Source organism: Echinops telfairi, unplaced genomic scaffold (genome assembly GCF_000313985.2).
Source record: "Echinops telfairi isolate 266 unplaced genomic scaffold, ASM31398v2 ScPeMD7_18;HRSCAF=68, whole genome shotgun sequence".
NCBI lineage: Eukaryota > Metazoa > Chordata > Mammalia > Afrosoricida > Tenrecidae > Echinops > Echinops telfairi.
In genome coordinates, this window is record NW_022103915.1 from 77,415,394 (window position 1) to 77,436,507 (window position 21,114).

Genomic DNA, 21,114 nt, shown 5'->3' on the forward strand with positions numbered 1-21,114 from the left:
GACAAAAAAGGCCTGATTTGTGGCAGATGGGGGACTGGTTTTGGCACCACAACAATGCACCTGCTCATGCAACCTTGTCAGTGAGCGAGCCAGTTTTTGGCACAAAACAGCATGTCTCTCTTGCCTCACACACCTGACTCACCTGACCTCACTCTGTGTAACTTCTTTTTGTTTCTGAATGAAGAGGGACATGAAAGTACCGTGATTTGATGACATAGAAGAGGTGAAGAAAAAGCAGGAGGGAGGTGCTGTCAGCCATTCAAACAGATGAGTTTGAAAAATGTTTCCAAGAATGAAATCAGATTTGACAAATGTATTAAGTATAATGGAGAGAATTTTGAAAGTGATAAGGTTGTTTAAAAAAATTAAATACAAAGCTTCGAATAAGAATTATGATTTTTTAAAGGTGTAGGGTACCTCCTCATACACTGTTGAGAATAAATCAGTGTGGGCAGATTAAATGTAGTTTGTTTTTTGCCAAATTACTGAGGCAAATAGTCTTGATATAAAAGAGGTGAAGCAAAGGTAGAACACGGAGAAGAAAGTTAAATGTTTTAGTTTTTTTTTTAAATTTTTGACCACAGGATAGAATTAGTGACATAACTTTTTGTAAGTAACTTTAAAAAGTCTTTTATAATTTCTGAAAAAATTAAATATCATTGCCAAAGTTAATTTCAGATGTTTTTAAATACCTTTAAGATGGTATCTACTATTATTGTTTTTGAGTTTATAGGATTCCACAGGGAAGATATTTTTGGTGGAATTAGATGTTTTTATTCCAGTATTTCGGAAGTTTTCCTTGTGTTTGGTCATTTTATATCCTCACTTTTGTTCTTTAATTTTTATAAAATATAGACTATTAAATTCAGTTTTTACATGAATGTATATTTTCTAAATAGAATATTCACCATTAGATACTGTTTTTATAAAGATTTATTGATTTCTATTTAATTAAGACAAACATTATACTAAAGGAAACTCTTGGCTGCACACTTTCATAGAAATACCTCCTCAAAAAGGACTCATTTAATTACTATTTTCATATATTCTTTTCAAACATGAATGCAAGATAAGCCATCCCAGTATTTCATTATCTATTATTGAGTGTAACACTGATATACTTTGTAATATTCAAAGTAGAGTCTTTTTAAATGAAAGGAGAGAGAGAATTCTGCATCTAATACTGATTAAAGCTATGATGATATTTTGGCCAAATTAATATTTTCCAGGATAGTTTTTAATGTGGCAAAAATCTGTCTAGAATTAGAGATTCATTACTCTTGTGTTCTCGCCTTCCAGTAATTCTGGTGATTCACCTGGATTTAAATGTCATTTTCCTTTTGAATATGTTCTGTGATACTCATATCATCCATATGACTGATACTGCCAGATCTATCTTGCTTGTGTAAACTAGTTCCCCCAATTCAAACCTGATGCGAATGTGCTTTCACTGAGTAAACCAGCACTTCTCTAATGCTCTGGAAACTATAGGCAGCAGTGGATTTGGGGAGAAGGGTGCCTGCTGTATATTAAATAAGACTGTGAGGCTGTTTCCTGCTTCATGCAATGTGCCGATCATATATAAATGATTCATTTGTCTACTGAGCAAAAACTTGCAGATGTATATTGTAAATATGAATTCCCCAAAGTATTTGGGGGGGGGGTTGTTTTGTTACATCTGCTCATCTAGATGTAAATCCCGCTCTTTTCATTTCTGACCATTGCTACCTATTGCGCTCCCAGCTGTGTACCATGGAAAAAAGGTTACTCGTGCTCACTGTTAGAGCCATGTGTCCTCATGCATGACTCTTCCAAGAAAAATAGGAACAAAATCTTTGTAGAAAAATTTAAAGGGAGGAAAATGGGAGATTGAAATTGATACTGTAAATTCTGGACTCCCAAGAAATCCAGAAATAATTCAGCTTCTAAAATATTAAACTTGTTTTTTTTTCTTGTTTATTAAGTTAATTGTTCCATTCTATATAGTTTTCTGATACTTGGTTAGCCGTGTGCAGATGAACTCCTTTCTCTAGTCTCTAGAATAGGTAAAGTGTGTTCTGTTAGTTTGTCATGTTGTGTTGGCTTGACTCTTGTTATAATGCTTGACTGTGCCGTTGGAGTGTCAGATACCAGCAGGGCCAGCCATGGTGAACCGGTATTAGCAGAGCATCCAGACTGATACAAACTGGGAAGAAGAACCTGGTGATTTACTGCTGAAAAAAAAAAAAATGTCAGTGGAAAAGTTAAGAACAGCAGCGAAATACTGTCTGATGTAGTGCTGGAAGATGATTCTCTGAGGGCGAAGACACTCAAAATACTCACGAGGAAGAGCTGCCGCCTCAAAGTAGAGTCACACTTAATGACATGGTTAACATAAAGCGTTCAGGACCTCTCTCTCTGCTGATGGGTCAAAACTCAAAATGAGAAGAAACAGTTGTAAACACCCATTGGCATGGTATGACTCTAGAGAAACCAGAAGTCGTAACAAATGAAGTGGAACACATTAGTGAGTTCAGTGGAATCCTATTGGCCATTGTAAAGTGAATAATCATTATCATCTACTGATCCAGGAATGGCAAATTATGGAGGGATGACACCTCATTTATTGTCATTGTTTTGAGAGCAAACGTATCGAAGTGCAAGATGAAACAGTGTTAGAAATCATGAGTAAATATTTCTTTCTCCAGATGTCTTAATTGCTCCAAGTGTCTGTTTCTCAGGGTGCAGAAATTCCAGAACACTTAATTGTGCCCATATTGGAACCTGTGAGTGGTTCACAAGGCAGTTGTAGAAGCACAGTAAGAGGATCCTGCATGGTTTAAGATCAAGAAAGGTGTGTGTCAGGGTTGGATCCTTTCACCATTCTTATTCAATCTATGCTGAGCAAATAATCAGAGAAGCTGGACTATGTGAAGTAGAATCCAGGCTCAGGATTGGGAGACTTATTAACAACCTACAATATGCACACAGACTTGCATGGTGAAAGTGAGGAGGACTTGAAGCACTTGCTGGTGCAAATCAAGGATAGCAGCCTTCAGTGTGGTACAACTCAAGATGACCAAAGTCCTCACAACGGGACCAGTATATGTGCAGAAATGATTGAAGTTGTCAAGGATTTTGTTTTGCTCAAGTCCACAGTCACTGCTCATGGACCAGCAGTCCAGGGTTCAAAAGACGCATTGTGCTGGGTAAATCTGCTGCACAAAGCCTCTTTAGAGTATGAACAACAAGGAGGTTAGTTTGAGGACAAGGGCACGCCTGACTCAAGCCATGGTATTTTCAATTGCCTCATATGCATGTGAAAGCTAGACACTGAATCAGGAAGACTGAAAGAAGTGAGTAATGAAAAGTAGAATAAGGAAAGCATGGGCTAACACGGACAAACACATTTATTTTGGAAGAAGTCCAACCGGAATGGTCCTTAGAAACGAGGTTGACAAGACTTCGTCTCATGTACATTGCGGGAGAGAACAGTCCCCAGAAAAAGTCCCCACCCTGCACAAAGGGAGGCCGTGGACAGGATGAACTGACACAGTGACGTAATGCAGCAGTGGGCTGAAGCACAACCATCGTGAGCAAGGCCCAGGGTATGGCTCTACTGCACAGTATCTCAGATCCCACCTGATGGCACCTCACACTCTTTTTCAAAATAACACCGAGTGACGCAAATTCAACGGCTTAGTGCTTTTGGCATTTTTTACACTAGAAGCCTTTTGTCAGTAAAGTGAAAGAAATCGCTTCTTGTCTCTCTCTTCCCTCTTTCCCTCCCTGCCTCCTTCCCTCCTTCCATCTCTCTTCTTCTTCTTAGGCTCTCTCTCTCTCTCTCTCTCTCTCTCTCTCTCTGTGTGTGTGTGTGTCTGTCTCTGTAATTGATTCACTTTAATAGCTAGTCTTTGGCCACCCTGCTATGTTGTTTCACAAGGATGTGTGCACACACACAAACAGTTTTATGTTTACCATTGGTTGTGATAGGTTAGGATACTGTAAAATATTATAAGCCCTTTCTGGTTATCCTCATGGGCTGTATTTGAAGGGAGTGGCTCGGACCTTTCTAATTTTGGACTGTATTTATGGTGGGATTTTCCAGGTTCTGCTTGACTCTTCCAAGGCAGTAATCAATGGGAGAGCCTCTTTCAGATAGTTTCTTCAACCTCTTTTGTGAACTCGTAAAACTGGTCTAGGCCCCTGTCAATTTGGGTTCGGTAAAATACCCTAGGAATGTATGTCTTAAAATCACATCCCTTGGTTTTCCACATAGTTTGTTAATACCCCTCTTTGTTTTTTTATATGTGGGTTTTATCCTTTTTGACACTGTAAGACACAAAATCTGTTAACCTGCAAGGTTACCTTCTCTAGCGGGAATTCTCCTTTCTTATTTGACAAATTTAGAATGCATGACACTAATGTATTGCCTGGAAGTAAAAAGAGTGATCCTTCCTTGTATCCTGTGTCCCCACCCCTCCGGGAGTCCGCACATTTGTAGGATGTTGGTTGCTGACACGGAAAGCCGTGCAGGAAATATGCAACAAATCTGGAATTGTTTTGATACTTTGTCAGTGAAGGGTAGATCACTTTAGAAAATAGTAAGGCTCCTTTTCCTCTCCTTTGTGGTTACTTAAAAAGAGTGAAGTAATATAAAAGAGTTAATGTCGCTTCCAAGACGACTTTAGCACTCAGAGAATCTCGATCACCTTGTATTTTTAATACGAGATTAAATATGTTATTACTTTGAAAGCTTTCACAAATTGCTGCAAACATTAGGAAATGGGTTTTCCATAGTAAAACACAGCATCCGTCACCACTAAGCAGGGGACGGACGTGCTTTTTTCCCCCTGCCCTGTAGCTACCTTTTTAGTGTTATGAAAAGGTGTTGATTAGCTTTTATTTATGCTATATATTTAGGGTATCCAACTGAGGAATCAAACTCATTTATCTGGTATTCTTGGCAGGTAGTTCAAGGATATAGATCCAGAATTATAACAGAATAGCACTGAGCAGTTCAAAACTCACCAAACACTCTACTCAGTGAATTATAGCGTCAGGAAACATGAATGTTTGTATGTGAACTTCATGTCCCTGGGGCCTTCAGACTTGTCTCTTGTCCAAGAGCTGCTCTCTGTTGAAAACTCCCTGACGCCCCATGTGAGAAGTAATATGTTCTAGCGTTAGTGAAAGGAGACGATTGCTTCTCTTTGCTCAAGAAAACGGTCAGCTGCAGACTGAGTATCCACAGGGATGTGTTACTGAAGCAACCACGTGTAGGGTTAGATCACCATTTCCACGTGAGTGAAACAGTCCAGGAGGACTGAGTTGTTGTAAATATGAATCATGTTGCTAATAATACGTGATAGCATCATTACATAGGAGAAATCCTTCAAAGTCCATATCAAATGTCTCTTCTTGAGGAAACCCCTTTACTGAACCCTTGATCATGAACATGGACCCTATTGTACATGGACATTCATCTAATTATGTGGGAGGGAGCATTCCAGCAGTTGATGCTACAGGGGTGAATGAAATATGCAAGAGGCTTTGGTGGTAGAACTTATACTAAAGAGAAACCTTTAACAAAGAATAGGCAGAGCGAAAAGTGGGTGAAGGGAGACGTCAGACAGGGCAAGATATGACAAAATACCCATTTATAAACTATCAAGGGCTCATGAGGGAGGGGGAGCGGGGAGGGAGGGAAAAAACAAACAAACAAAGAATAGGTCAGAAAGACCTATCACAGACCCTCACAGGCATGTTATAAAAGCTCTGGGAGAAAGAGTGGGGGTCAGAGAGTTCTAGAAGCCTAAGGTAATAGCAGCAATGTTGTGTCAACACTTCACTGGACAATAAACTCGTGGGGGCACAGAAACTTTTATTTGCTGATCTTTTTTGTCTCACAGTATCACAATGAGGCCTTCAGGTAGAATGTATCCTAGGATACATTGGTTAAGTTGGCTTATCTTGATGGCTGTCAGATAGGATGGGCTCTCTCCTTTGAATAAGTGCAAAAGTTTAGATCTTAAAACTTCTAGAATGAAGTGTTTCTTGTTTGGTTGGATATGTTTTCCCACAGTAGGGTTAGTATCCTTTAAGCAAACAACAACGGAATAGGAAATTAGGCAGCCAGAACTTACAAAATAAGAGGCTCCGTACTCGGCTCCTCATTGTGTTCTTTACAGCATATGTGACTCAGACGCTATCCTGAGAGAACAGACAAGTTCTTCTTGGCTGCGTCAAGGTTAACGGGTTCACAATACTTTCACAAAGCATTTTGGCATGGAGAACACGGTATCATTTGATCATTCTCATTGTCTCATTTGCACACTAACTGCTTGAAAGGAATAAGGTAGCTTCTATTTTCCATATTAGCATCAAATATGAATGTGAGAGCTGGGAGGAAAGAGGAATCAGTAATACCTTCTCAGTGTTTCCAAAGTGGGTCATACCACTCCCTGGGGGATGCTGGAATGATGTGGGGAGGACAGGATGCAAAAGCATATGCCTACACTTTATCCCGGATTATGGGCTATAATGCAACATTTTTTAATTGCTGTGGCCGATGGGGTGGGGAGATAAGGAGAGCCACTGAGTAATTTTCATTTTTTCCTTAGAAGAGAACAGTCGGCCAAAAAAGTTTTGGAGCCTACGGTCTAGGGAAAGAAAACTTGCATTTCAAGCTCTACCATTTATAGGCTGAGCCCTTAGGCAAAAATTATTTAACCTCATCGTGGCTCTGGCTCCTTATCTGCTTAAACGCACTTATCCATGCCAAATGCTTTAAAAAGAGTTTAATATATGTGCAGATTATTAAAAACACTGCTATTATCCATTTCCCAAAAAAATTGACTCCCCATAGGCTAGATTTCATCCCAAGAAGTATTCTTTTAGTTGACTGGCCCAATATTTAATTTATTTTTTTCAGAGTTCTAACATTTAGAAATAAAATTCTTTCCTAAAACACTGGGATTTCCTGGTGTTGACTTACATACTCACCTGTAAAGTATTCGCAGTTTTGAACAATAATCATGCCTTATAATGAGTCTGTTCTCTCCACTTTACCATGTTGTTATTGTTAAATTCCATCCAGTCAAGTCAGGTCAGACACAGAAGGAAACCCTGCCCGGTCGTAGGCCATCCTCCCTTTTACTGTTCTGTTTGAGTCCGCTGTGCAGCCACTGTGTCTGTCGGTACAGCTCATTGTGGGCTTTCTCTGTGACTCTGCTCTTCTACTTTACCAAGCAGGATGATCTTTTCCAGGGACTATTTACTCTAATTGCTAACGTCCCCACTCTGAGTTATACCCAGTGTACGGGTATTTCTGTTTACTACTGTGTTAGTCTTGGGTGGCTAGAGAAACAAATCCAGAGACACTCATATGTGTGTAAAAGAGAACATTATGTGAAAGAGCAATTGTACATTAAGAAAACATCCCAGCCCAGGCCAGATCAAGTCCATAAGTCTGATATTCCCCCATATGCCAATACTAGTCCATAAATTCCTCTTTAGACTCGTGCAGCCATGCAATGACACCGAATGCAGGAAGATCCCAAGCCAGTGGGTGAAACGTCTTGTGGATCCAGTGGTGGTGGAAGCATCTTAGCACCGGTGTGGGTCTCCACGTGGGTCCTCCAGCTCCAAGGTTCTGGCTCCATCAGCATAGTAAGTTCCCCGTGGCTTGTCAACAGGAATTGACAGGCTAAACTCCACCTCTTCACATGTAATAGTCCCAAGTTGGCACCAGATTATTTAACTACCACAATTCCCCTTCTCTTTCTGAAGCAATATTATATACAGATTTCATATTCAATGTGGATTTGTGAAGCTGACAAGGATGAAGAAAAAGTGCAGTGGGGAAAAAATCCTTAGGCTGTTTTACTCTTCATTTTTTTTGTGTAAGAATATAAAACAAATGTCAAAATAAAAGTTAATGTAACATTACATTGTAAGACATATATAAGTCTGTATTTTAAAGATTTCTATTCAGATCTCCCAACCATTTTTCCTGTCAATTAACTTGAAAATAGACACATCATCTAGGTCAATCAATGCTTTTGGTTTGTCATGCACCACTAACATGTACCATAAGTCTTGTACACTTAATATCAATATAGAACAAATATGGCTTAAGGCACTACCCATCCCTTAAATGCTTATTGCTAATTATTGAGACTAGTCCTTGAAGAAGTACTAAAAGTTTATGTACTGTGGGCATTACATAATCTGTTGTCAATTCGAGATTTAAGAGTAAAGGGGTGGAGTTTACCCTGTCAATTAGGTCACAGCTTGCTGACCTCATTTGGAGGCTCTAAGGAGATAAATAGCTCTCTGGAGGCGGGACACACACACTCCCTGCCATAAATTCCCGCAGACAAGACACATGGAGTGATCCTAGAGCCCTGGGGCTGTAGGAGCCACGTGGGGATACTTGCCAACGCTGAGCTGCTTCCACTGCCACTGGATCCATAAGACTTTCCATCCTCTGGCCTGTGATCTTCCTGAATTCAGGACCATTGCATGTGTTGCATGAGTCTGAAGAGGGATTTATAGATTGGTATCGGACATATGGGCTAATGTCAGACTTATGGACTTGATCTGGACTAGGCTGGGATGTTTTCTCAATATTCAATTGTTCTTGTATATACAGCTCGTTCTTACATACATATGAGTCTCCTTGGATTTGTTTCTCTAGTCTACCCAGACTAACACATGTACTAAAGCAGTGGTTATCAACCTTTCTAATGCTGCAATCCTTTAATAGAGTTCCTCATGTTGTGGTGACCCCCACAAACATAAAATTATTTTCATTGCTACTTCATAACTGCAATTTTTCTACTGTTATGAATAGGACGACCCCTGTAAAAGGGTCATTTGACCCCTAAAGGGGTCGCAAACCACAGGTTGAGAACTGCTGTAGTAAAGTATTCTCTACTTTTTAAGTGTTTTGTTTCTTTTTAACGTAAGTGGAGGTCATATTTTCCAGAATTCAGTCCCAATATGGGTTGTGGGATAAATTGTAGTTAGTAAACATTTCTTTTTATATATGACAGAAATTTTCACTTGAATCATGGTTATGGAAAGTGAATTTTAGCTTGTGAAATCTTTTGCTTGATTTTTACATAACTCACAATAAACAAACCACAAATCAGGGGACTCCCACCTCCACCTCCCCGTTTTCTAGAATTTTAATTAAAAGGGTTCACTTTAATGTGCTAAGTGAAATATACCTTTTTGGAAAATTTCAAAACAAATCCAAGGAGACTACAGACTGTACCTCAGACATAATAAAGCAATGATGAAATCCACACAACCATGTGTGACCTTGGCAGAGATTAAGGTTGTGTTGATTCTGACTGATAATAATGCCACAGGATAGAGTAGACCTGCCCTGCGGAGTTACCAAAGCTGTCAACCTCACCTCTGGGTTAGCAGGGAAGCGCTTTTACCATGTGCCACCAGGCCATCATTGCTTTATTATGTCTGAGGTACAGTCTGTTTCAGGGTTCAAATGTGCAAAGACATGATGGCAGTTGGAGTTTCCATAGTGTAATCACTTCCTGGGGAGATGCCAATCTTGCCGAGTCATTCTTTTTTGCCTAGCTGGTAAAAGTCCAGTCAGTCTCTAGGAAAGCAGGATCTATTGCCTCAGTGCTCGTTGCACATGGTTCAAACGCGGTGCTAACTTTAAAGAGCATTTAGTAGAAGGATGTTACAGGTGGTATCACAACCACAGGTAGTGTTAGGGTTTTTAAGCTCTAAAAATGGTTTCTGATTTTACAATTTAGTTTTCATTACTGCTCAGTTCTCGTGGTCTCTCCTGTCTGTGGTGTGCTGCTTTTTTAAAAATTAGAACAGAAGAGTTTATTATTGTTTTTTTGTCATTTATAATGTTCAAATAAAATACTTTGATCGTCAATCAAAATAACGGGAGCCTGGTGGCACATGGTAAAAGCGCTTCCCTGCTAACCCAGAGGTTGACAGCTTTGGTAACTCCGCAGGGCAGGTCTACTCTATCCTGTGGCATTATTATCAGTCAGAATCAACACAACCTTATTCTCTGCCAAGGTCACACTTGGTTGTGTGGATTTCATCATTGCTTTATTATGTCTGCGGTACAGTCTGTAGGCCCCAGAATGAGAGCTAATTATTTCTAAGCACATATAATATTTTAAAATGCCTTGTGCAGGCCTGTCTTGAAGGTAATAAATAAAATGATGTATCAAGGATCGCTCTAGTCATAAAGCTTGTGGTAGTGTTCCTAGTCATGTTACCAGGTGGAGGAGAGGAAAGCATTCAGTTGAGTGGATCCCCCATACTTTGCTAACCGAGTGAGTTGGCCTGTGGTGTACTAAAGGGAGCAATGTCAAACATCTGATACCACAATTAAAAGATTGTTGATAGCCAGTTGATTTCCATCTCATAGACACGGTGTAGGACAGAGTAGAACCCTGTCTAGGTTTGCAAGACTGTATTCTTTAAGCAAGCACACTGGCCCGGCTTTCTCCTTGGTGGATTCAAATCGCTGGCCTTCAGGTTGGCATCTGAGTGCTTTATCCACTGCGCTACCAGGGCGGCTGCTTTGTGTACAGTTTGGTGTCTGAAATTAAGGAAAATGACGATGGGTAAACGCCCTTGCTTTTCGTAGGATTTTCCAAATCTGAGGACATTTTAAGTCTGCGAAGCAAGTGTTATGCCAGGTCATCTTTTATTCTGAGTGTTGAAACTTTCCAACTATGGAAAAATGTTAGTTACGGTTTGGTCTGTGCTTAAAACTAGCCCTTTGGCAACAGTTTCTGAAGAGAGCACAGGGAACACGGACCCAACCCTTTGGATTTAATTATTCATCGAGTCCATTGAAGGTGGATTTTCAACATATGCGGGATTCGTCTGGCATGGCAAACCTGTAGGCTTTCTTTATAAGGGCCCTGGCCTGCTCTTCCTGAGAAGCCTTTCCAGAGGAATATGCTTCAGAGTTTTCCTTTATAAAACGAAATGCAACTGTAGGCGTACTTACTCACAGCCTCCTCACAAATTGCTCTTCGATGCAGCAAGTGAATTGTCCACACCAGCCTTCACGCTGCTGCCAAAAGCAGTGAGGGCGGGCTGGTCAGTGTGCCCTTCCTCACTTGTACCCTAAGTCCACACTAAGGTCTGAGTTGGGAACAACTCCTCACAATAACACCAAGCCTTGGGCTTGAGTGGTTGGGATGGGTAGAATTTGTATGTAAATCTGATCTAGTCCTCATCTTGTGTACAGCTGGTCCAAATTAGAAACCAACTGGAGAGGTGTTAATACATACCTCCGAGATAGGAGAGAACCAGAGCTCTCCAGCGGTTCTCAACCTGTGGGTCGCAACCCCTTTGGGGGTCGAACACCCCTTTCACAGGGGTCGCCCGATTCATAACAGTAGTAAAATTACAGTTATGAAGTAGCAGCAAAGATAATGTGATGGTTGGGGCTCACCACCACATGAGGAACTGTGTTAAAGGGTCGTGGCATTCGGAAGGTTGAGAACCACTGCTTTAGGTATTTTCCTTCATTGAGGACACTCGATTGTAATTGTTAAATGTAAAGTTTGTTTTCTATTCCCACTTACAATATTTTAAATCAGATTCACTTAGAAGTCCAAGAGGAAATCTTATTATAGAGGTGAATAGAAGCATTAACTTGCCTTTAATATCTGGTAAGTTGTTGCCTGTCACTTTTTACTAGTAGGTTTAACAGAGTGAGGCAAACAACTGTCAGTTCAAATTGTGGCTCCACTTATTAGCAGCTGAGGAGCCCGGTGCCACAGTGCTGCCACGCTCTCCGTTACTCCTCCAAACACCTGCCGTGTGAACCCACCAGCCATTGGATAGGAGAAAGATGGCCGTCTGCTTCCAGAAAGAAGACAGCCCCGGAACCCTATGGGGCTGTTCTCCTACAGGGTCCCTATGAGTGGAATCAACGTGACAGGAATGGGATTTTCCTAGCCATGTAATATAAAACAATTTAAGTAAACTGTATGATCTTAAATTTCTCTATGATACAATGTAGATAACAAAGCCTATCTTGTAAGGCTCCTAGCACAGTGATCACTATAGTACAATGGTGTAATAAATAACTCAGCATTTAAAAAGACATTTCATTCATTTTTTATTCTGATGATTCCAAAATACACTTATTCATGCTTTCAACTTTCATGAAATTGTCCAAAACATTGATAATGTGGTTAATTATATTTCACTTAATTAAAAAGGAAATCTTTTTACTGGACTAATTAAATAATTCTATGTTGAGTAGTAGGAGAGCACAGGGATATAATTACAACAAAAAAAATCTATGTTTGTGTTCAGTGTATAATCTATTTGTTGCTATATTTTTCAAACAAAGAAATTAAAATAGAAGTTTATCCCTTTCTTTTTTCATAAGGTTGAATAATCATTTAAAACCATTTCCCACCCCCTCCCACCTAGAAGGGAAGCAACAATGCAGGTATTTTCAGATGAAGTAGTATGTAGGACAACAGGGATAATTTATTTTTCATTTTCTATCTTTCTGAAATTATTGCATTATCTAACCTTGCACATGTAATACTTCTAAAAATGTTAGTGGAAAGTACATGCAATAGGATTAAAGGCCATTTGTGTTTGTAGTGCTTGGCTTTTAGTTCTATAGTTGTGCATTAAAAGAACATGTACACCAATACAGAAAAGAGCTGAAACACAGGGAATTCAGGACAGATAAACCCCTCAGAACCAATAATGAGAGTAGCAGTACTAGAAGGTTAAGGGAAGTAAAGGAGGAAAGTAAGGAAGGACCAATCACAATGATCGACAAAGAACCCCCTCCCGGGGGAATGGACAACAGAAAAGTGAGTGGAGACAGCAATTGGTGTAAGACATGAAAAATATAATAATGTATAAATTATCATGGTTTCATGAGGAAGTGAGGCTGGGGGAAGGCGGGAAAAAATGAGGAGCACCCAGGGCTCAAGTCGAAAGAAAATGTTTTGAGAATGATGATGGCAACATATGTACAAATGTGCTTGACACGACGGATGGATGGATTGTGATAACAACTAGAAGAGCCCCCAAAAATGATAAATAAATTTAAAAAGTGATGAATTTATAAAAGAAATTAAAAAAAAATTAAGGAACTAGATATCAGATTTAAGTATTCAGGTCTCCAACCTTTTTCTTTTTCTTTTTTTTCCTATCCCCAGCATGTAAAAACTACGGAGTAGCCGGATTAATAGCTGAGAGCTTTTTAAACAAGAGCTAATGGGGGCCTAAATTACCTTAACATGAATATACTTTATTTGACAGAAGTGTTTCATTCGCTCTTGTTCTTGAGAATCAAGCCACTAAATAAAAGGAGACTTTTCAAAAGGTGAAGCCTTGAACTACCGAGTCCTCTCTTTCATTCTTTATTGTGTCGCACACATCCAGCAAAAGTCACCGTCCGAGTCACTTCTCGGCCGCGAGAAGAGATCGAATTCTCAGTCCTACATTGGACGACCCATTCAGCTGGACAAGATTTTGATGTCCAAAGTGAAGGTGCCGCACACCTTCGTCATCCACTCCTACACGCGGCCCACAGTGTGCCAGTACTGCAAGAAGCTGCTCAAGGGCCTTTTCCGGCAGGGCTTGCAGTGCAAAGGTAAGAGGAGTTGGCCACCCAATGGTTGTTTCTTGCCAAACTCTGAGCCCCTGAGTTAGTCAGTCACACACCTGCAGTTACAGTTTTGTTTGGTTTTGTTTACAACTTCTCTTTCTGATAAAGACTTGCTCCTATTTGTTTTGTTTCAAAATCATCACAATTAGATTGCCGATTCAACTGTCATAAGCGTTGTGCACCCAAAGTTCCAAACAACTGCCTGGGGGAAGTGAGCATTAATGGAGGTAAGTGACAGTCCAGAGCCCCGTTCTTGCTCCTGCTCTGTTAGAGTGTGGCAATGAGGACTCCGTGGACTTGGAAAATGGTACTATTTCCTCTTCAGTATGATCAGTCCACAGCAATTGATGGCCTGGTTTGTTCTGCTTTCTAGAAACTCTAGCTCATAAAAGCTTTGGGCAACCCCAAAGAGACCTTCTTGACCTTTACACTGTGGACAGCCAACACTGAAATCTGATGTCTTCATCAATTATCTCATTCGACATTCCTAGTTTGATCAGAAATGGGAAGGTAGTGGGAACGACCACACGTCTACCTTTCAACTGCTCTTCCCCTCCGCTTTACAAGCCTTAACAGAAGTTAACTTTTCTTCTCCATTTGCCAATGAAGGGAAATTCACAAAGTCTGTTTCCTCAGGATACAGTCACTTTCTTCCTTTCTCCCCCAGTTACTATTTCTATTTTATATGTGATTGTTAACTGCATGCTTTTATTAAAAGGAACTTTAATCCAGCCAATTAATATATAAAAAATATACCAATATATTATATACTATATTGTATATTCATGTATTATATTACATATAATACATATTCACATGATATATTGATTATAATATATACAATACATGTCCTTTCCTATTGTTCTTGTGTTGGATTCAAGTTGAATCCACACATAGCAACCTTAAAAGGCAAAAGCAGAACTTCCCCATAGAGTTTCCAAGTCTTTGACCTCTATGAGGCAGAGTGCCACAGTACTGTCCCAAGGAGTGGCTGGTGGCTTCAAACTACCAATCAATTAGATATCCGCAGACCCATCAACCAATGTGCCATACTTTCCTATATTTGGGTACATTACTTTAGGAAAATCTTAAGCTAGTAAGACTTTAACTTGGAAGGATTCCTAAGAAAAAATGCTATACTTTAAAGATGGTGGTTCGCATTATCTTTCAAGGTAGTATTCCTAATGGAAAACTACCAAGACATTTACTTAGATCCCCAGCCTAGTATGTTTTCCGTGATAGATCATGGGTAGTATTATATCTTAAGTCTGACATAAGTTTTTGAGACCACTGGGGGGAGACGGGGATAGTTCTAGGAAACCAGATGAACAAATTGAGCAATCTCCCTTCGTAAAATTTGGAAAAACAAATTTTTAATATTGTGCTTCAATTTTCTTCTCTAGAATAAATATATATTTGGAAAAAGAAGGGAGAATTCTCCAGAAAAGCCTTCCAACACTAATTTCTGTCTTGGGGGTTCATGACTTAGCTGTCCAAATGGAACGTTTTGTAATCTACTGAGATATGGTCAGGTTTCTGTTCACATGTGCCTGCTACCACCTTGTTCCAAGGATCTCCATGAGTCTTCATCTTCTTAGAATTAGGGATCCAGACAGTAAGTCTCTTCTGTAAAACTCTAGGCTCACCCTTTTAAACGTGCAAATATTTGTGGGGGGGGGAAAGGATACATTTTTCACTTATTCACGCCATATTTTGTATAGCTCCCTAGGGATTTGTTTCAAGATTGCCTAGCTTTCATTTAAGTTCCAGATCCCGGCGCCCAGGATGATCTTCATGAGTGCAAACCCATTTCCTAGATTTACTCGGCCCCGGGGCAGAGTCGGATGTGGTCATGGAAGAAGGGAGCGATGACAATGACAGTGAAAGGAACAGCGGGCTCATGGATGACATGGAAGAAGCAATGGTGCAAGATGCGGAGATGGTCATGGCAGAAGGCCAGAGTGACAGTGGGGACATGCAGGATCCGGACCAAGACCACGAGGACTCCACCAGAACCATCAGGTGAGGGCGACAGCCCATCCCTGTCACACAGCGGAACTCCAAGTAGATTTCATTTGCTAAGCTAGTTGGTATTTTAACCTGTTGCTGGATAAGTTGAAAGTGTGTGTTTAATTAATTTATGAATGAACTGTGCATTTACATGAGAGGCTTTGAACTTGTGAAGTCTGGATTCCCTCGGAGATGTATTATTTTGCATCCTTCCCTACCACTGCCTCAGTTGTTGACCCATTTTCCTTTGCTTATGAGAGATACACACATTTGCTCCCCATAAATATGCTCCCCATAAACAAAGTTAATATTTATTCAAAGCACATTGTATGGGAATACAAAATTCAGAGATCAACTCCAGCAGGCACCATGCATTTATTTTATAATGGACCTCTTTTTCAAATACAAGGAGGCTTCAAATAGAGAAATGGAATTAAAACGAAATGGACTTCTTCCATAAAAGTTTTTGAAGGCCCCTTGAGGCACATTGAAGGTCTAAATCTCACCAAATTTCAGTGTATATGTACTTTTATATCTGTGATCTGATTAGTTAATCTTTTTGATTACTAGATAATATCCATTTTTTATATCTGGTCAGCAAACTATAGCCACCAGGTCAACTCTGGCTACTGTCTATTTTGTAATTAAGTTTTATTGGCACACAGCCACATCCAATTTGTACTGTTCATGGCTTCTTGTGAACTCCAGCGAGAGTGTTAAGTATTCTGTAAAGCCCCAAATATTTATTGTCTGGCCCTCAACAGAAAAAGCTTTGTCAACCATTGAATTTTATTATAAATCTGACTAAAACTTTTGTTTTCATTTTGCTAATGGCTTAGTCTTTGGGAAACTGAAATAGTCCATGCACAAAGAGTAATAAATTTTTTATTTAGCAGTATAATAAATATTTTTTAACTACTGGGGAATGTTAAAGTCACGACCCAACTCTCTTTTGAAGACGTGCATTTCTTGAGTACGGGAGGGTTTAAGAGACTTGTGCACATGTGCTTGCGTTCAGGGGAGGTGGGAGTGGGAGCTGTGGAGAGAGAATGAAAGAGCAGCAAAATTCCACAAGTAATTGGGATTACATGATAGTTTACATAGCAGATTCTAGGTTTTTTAATGAAATATACAAAGAATACCATTCATTTGGATAATATAATCTGTCAATGACTAATAGTTTGCTTATGATAAATAATTAAATCAGTTTGCATATATGATTCTGAATACAGTAGCCTCAATCCACTATCACCATAATATACCTGATGTTTCCCAGAAAGCTGAACACCTTATAGTCCAATTCCAGAACTAAAGTACTTTTATTCTCATTAGCAGATTTTTAACATTTACATGTAAAGTGTCTATCATGAACCTAAATCAATTTGACAGCAGGTTTATCAGCCTAACTCAAATCCCAATGTTTACACCACCTTATACATCACTAAAAATTAGATCTGAATTTTTGGCTTTCAATGGAAAAGAACTGAAGTGGGGCATTTATGCATGAAAAGAAGATCTATATCTAAAATCATTTCTTTCCAAAATATTTTGACTTGTCAAGTCCATCAACAAGCAACAATATCCCCCTCATGCGAGTGGTGCAGTCTGTCAAACACACCAAGAGGAAAAGCAGTACAGTGATGAAAGAAGGATGGATGGTCCACTACACCAGCAAGGATGCACTGGTACGTTCGTTCGATAGTGAGCACTTTTCTACTGCTGGTGTATTGCAGGAGTTGCCAATACTTTCTGGGTTCTATAGGATATCTGGGTCTTGAGGAGCAGACCAGAGCCCAGTCTGCTCAGATATCAGATAGGATCAGGGGAAGCACCTAACCAATCTAGGAATCAGATGTAGTTAATCAAGCAATGGAGTGAGAACAAAATGTAGAAAACAATTTCTGGGAGATAAGATTCCTCTCCCTCTATTACATGAGATGATCACCAAATACAGTGAAAAATGCTGGCAGTGTTAAAGCGATTGTGAAAGCTGTAGTATGTACTCAGAATATGCTTTGTAATTCACAATTTTGAACGAAATACACTATAGAAATGCCAAAAATATGATTGCTATGATATAGTTCTTCAATAACTAATTATATATGCACTGATAAACTTACTCATTTCAAACCTTTGAAATTCAATTGAAGTCAGTTTGTTACTTACTCTAGGTTTTCCTCATGGTTGATGTGAAGGCAGAGTCTGTGTATGTGACAGAGAGAGAGAGAGAGAGAGAAAAGAGAGCGAGGGAGAAAAAGAGACTTGCTCTTCTTTTCAAGGTTACGTCAAGTGACAATTCATGATCATTTTCTCTCTCAAGCATTGTTAGAAGATGCAGTGGCTTAAAGAGCTTGGTTCAAACCCACCAGCTGCTCCAGGCAGACAGATGCGGCGGTCTGCTTCCAGAAAGACGTACAGCCTTGGGAACCCGATGCTATAGTTTTCCTCTGTCCTCTAGGATCGCTAACAGATGTCATCAACCCAACTGCAGTCGCCTTATTAGTGCTGCCTTCCTTCATCCGGCAGCAGCCCCATCATTTCTTTAGATAAATATGTGGGAGGTTCAAAAATTCTTTGGGAGAATGGAATTTTCCCACCAGCTTTTTGAACCCCTCTTGTACAACTGGTTCCCACACTATGACCGAGATCTGTTCCTAAGTGTGTCTTTCAGTCACATTTGTAAGTAAGGCTTATGGTGCTTATTTAACCTTTAGGGCAAGCAAAGGCCTCCAGCCTTTTTAATAATTTAAAAGCTGCATGTGCAGCAAGTGAAGGTGATTGTGATGAAAAAATTGTTGTAAACAGGTGTTGGTCCAATCGTTAGAAAATGAGGACAAATTTACATATCATTAAAATACGTTTGGCCCATAAGTTCATGTTGTAACTGAAGAACTACCTGTACTGTGATGGTTCCAACTGTAATCTTGACCTTCTTGGTTGGAGAAGAAGTTACCTGATTAAAATACATTTTATGACTTTAACAGGCCTGCAAACTCTTGTAGAAGGGGCCAGGAACAACAATGGATCATGTTGGTCTTAAAAGAGGAGCACACACTGAGAAAATGGTGTGAAGGCCATGCCTGCCCTCCTCTGGCTGCCCAAGGGGGAAGAAGAATATAACAACGCACCTGCCAAGGAAGAATTCCATGTGGCAGTGATCAGACATGCATACACCCTTCAACTTTCTTTGGGCTAGTCTGATGCCAACACTCCCCTATGCAGCTCCCACTTCTCTGCTGGGTCTGATCATCCAATGCAGTAGCCACACAGGACTCACAGACAGTACTCATGAGTATGGGCATTGTGTTTGTTAGGGAAGTTAGGGGACCACAAATCAAGATCAGAAAGCATTATAGTCCTTTTGTTTGCAAAGGCACCTTTTCTAAGCCCTGCTAGCAGGTATGTCTCTGTCTTATCCTCAGCCCCTCACCCACAGGATACCTTAGCATCTTCCCTTGTCTGGCAAGTGTTACAAAGCTATTTTCATACTGATTATACCCTACGAGCAAACCAGTCTCCTGCCCAAAGCACTCAGATTTACTCATTCCCTGGCTCACCGCTTCTCTTTCTTGTTGTCGGCTGCCTCCGTCATTCCTTCATAGTCTCTGCAGCTGCCACTTCTCCACACAGGGATCCTGGATACACACAGCTCATCCTCCTGCTGGCCATGGGTTTTCACTTCCCACTTCTGAAATCATTCACTTTATACTCCACAGAATAGCAAACTCGACTAATCCCCAAGGTAGTCGTCTATACTTTATTTGCATGCCCTCATCTAGTCACTAAAGGCGCCCTAGTGATGTTGTTCAGTAAGCATTGGACTGCTAACTTCCAGGTCAGTGATTCAAATCCACCAGTTATTCCATGGGAGTATGCTGAAGGCACTTGTTCTTATAAAGATCACATCCGCAGGAACTGAAGTAGTCCAGGATGCATGGAAAGCATTTGCCAGAATCAAAGCTCCAGGAATTCACAGTACCGGTTGATGGTTCAGTGAGCTGATGAAGCACTGGAAGCACTCCATTGTCTATGGTAGGGAATTTGGAAGACAGCGTGGTAGGGAATTTGGAAGACAGCGACTTGGCCAGTTGTCTGGAAAAGATTCATATCTGTACTTATTCCAAAGAAAGCTGACTCAACAAAATAAGCAAAGTCTAGAACAATACCATTGCTGTCACATGCATTTAACTGTTTGCTTAAAATCATCCAGCAATGATTGCAGCAGTACATTAACAGGGAGCTGGTAGAGGTGCAGGCCAGATTCAGAAGAGAATGCATAACAATGGATATCATTTCTGATGTCAGATGGATTTGGCTGAAGCAAGAAAAACCCAGAAGGATGTTGGCTGCTGTTTCATTGACTCTGCAAAGACATTTGACTGTGTGGATAATAACAAACTATGGATAGCCTTGAGAAGAATGGGAATTCTACAACACTTAATTGTGCTCATGGAAACCTGTGCATGGATCAAGCGGCAAATGTGCGAACAGAACAAGGGAATATTGCATGCGTTAAAATCAGGAAAGGTGTTTGTAAGTGTTGTATCCTCTTACATACTTATTCAATCTGTCTGCTGAGCAAATCAAAGAGAAGTTGAGTTATGAACAATGTGACAACAGGATTGGATTGGAGGAAGGCTTATGAACAACCTGCTTTATGCAAATCACACAACCTTGTTTGCTGAAAGTGAGGAGGACTCGAAGCACTTCCTGATGGCATCAAGGACTGCAGCCTTCAATATGGAGCATAATTCAATGTAAGGAAACCCAAACCCTCACAATTGGACCAATAAGTAGCATCATGATAAATGGAGAAATGATGGAAGTTGTCAAAGATTTTGTCTTGCTTAGATCCGCAATGAATACTTAGGGAAGCAGCAGTCAAGAACTCAAATGAAGCATTGTATTGCTGTACCATCTGCCTCACAAGACCTCTTTACAGTGTTGATAAGCAAGGATGTTGATTAAGAACTAAAGTGTCCCTGCCCTAAGCCATGGTATTTGCAGTTGCCACATATGCATGTGAAAATTGGGCCCTGAATAAGGAGGAGCTAAGAAAAACCGGTCCATTTGAACTATGATGTTGGTTCAGTGTATTGAAAATACATGGACGGCCAAAAGAAAAACAGGCGTGCTGGAAAAGTACAGCCAGCTGCTCCTTAGAAACAAGAATGGCAAAATGTTGTCTAATGTACTTTGTTATCGGGGGAGACCAGCTCCTGGCGAAGGCCATGATGCGTGATCGTGTGGCGGGGCACCCACCAAGAAGAAGACCCCCGCAGGGCTCCAACAGTGGCACAGACATAGAACAACTGTCAGGATGGCACTGAAGTGGGCAGTGTTTCGTTCTGTTGTCACCATGAGTTGGAACCGACCCAATGGCATCTAACAACAAGATGACCAGAAAATGGCTCAATGACAGTGGGTGAAACCCAGTCATTTTGGGGGAGTTACCATGA

The 21,114-nt window shown here is 40.3% G+C and overlaps 1 protein-coding gene across 1 annotated transcript in view; it reads left to right on the forward strand.

Moving 5' to 3' along the window:
* Positions 1–21,114, forward strand: part of PRKD1 (protein kinase D1) — a 178,591-nt gene that overhangs the window by 99,713 nt on the left and 57,764 nt on the right. The window contains exons 6-9 of the mRNA XM_030884929.2: positions 13,420–13,630; positions 13,795–13,872; positions 15,463–15,667; positions 17,217–17,340. Of these exons, the coding sequence (XP_030740789.2) occupies positions 13,420–13,630; positions 13,795–13,872; positions 15,463–15,667; positions 17,217–17,340 (618 nt within the window). The remainder of the gene's footprint in view (positions 1–13,419; positions 13,631–13,794; positions 13,873–15,462; positions 15,668–17,216; positions 17,341–21,114) is intronic.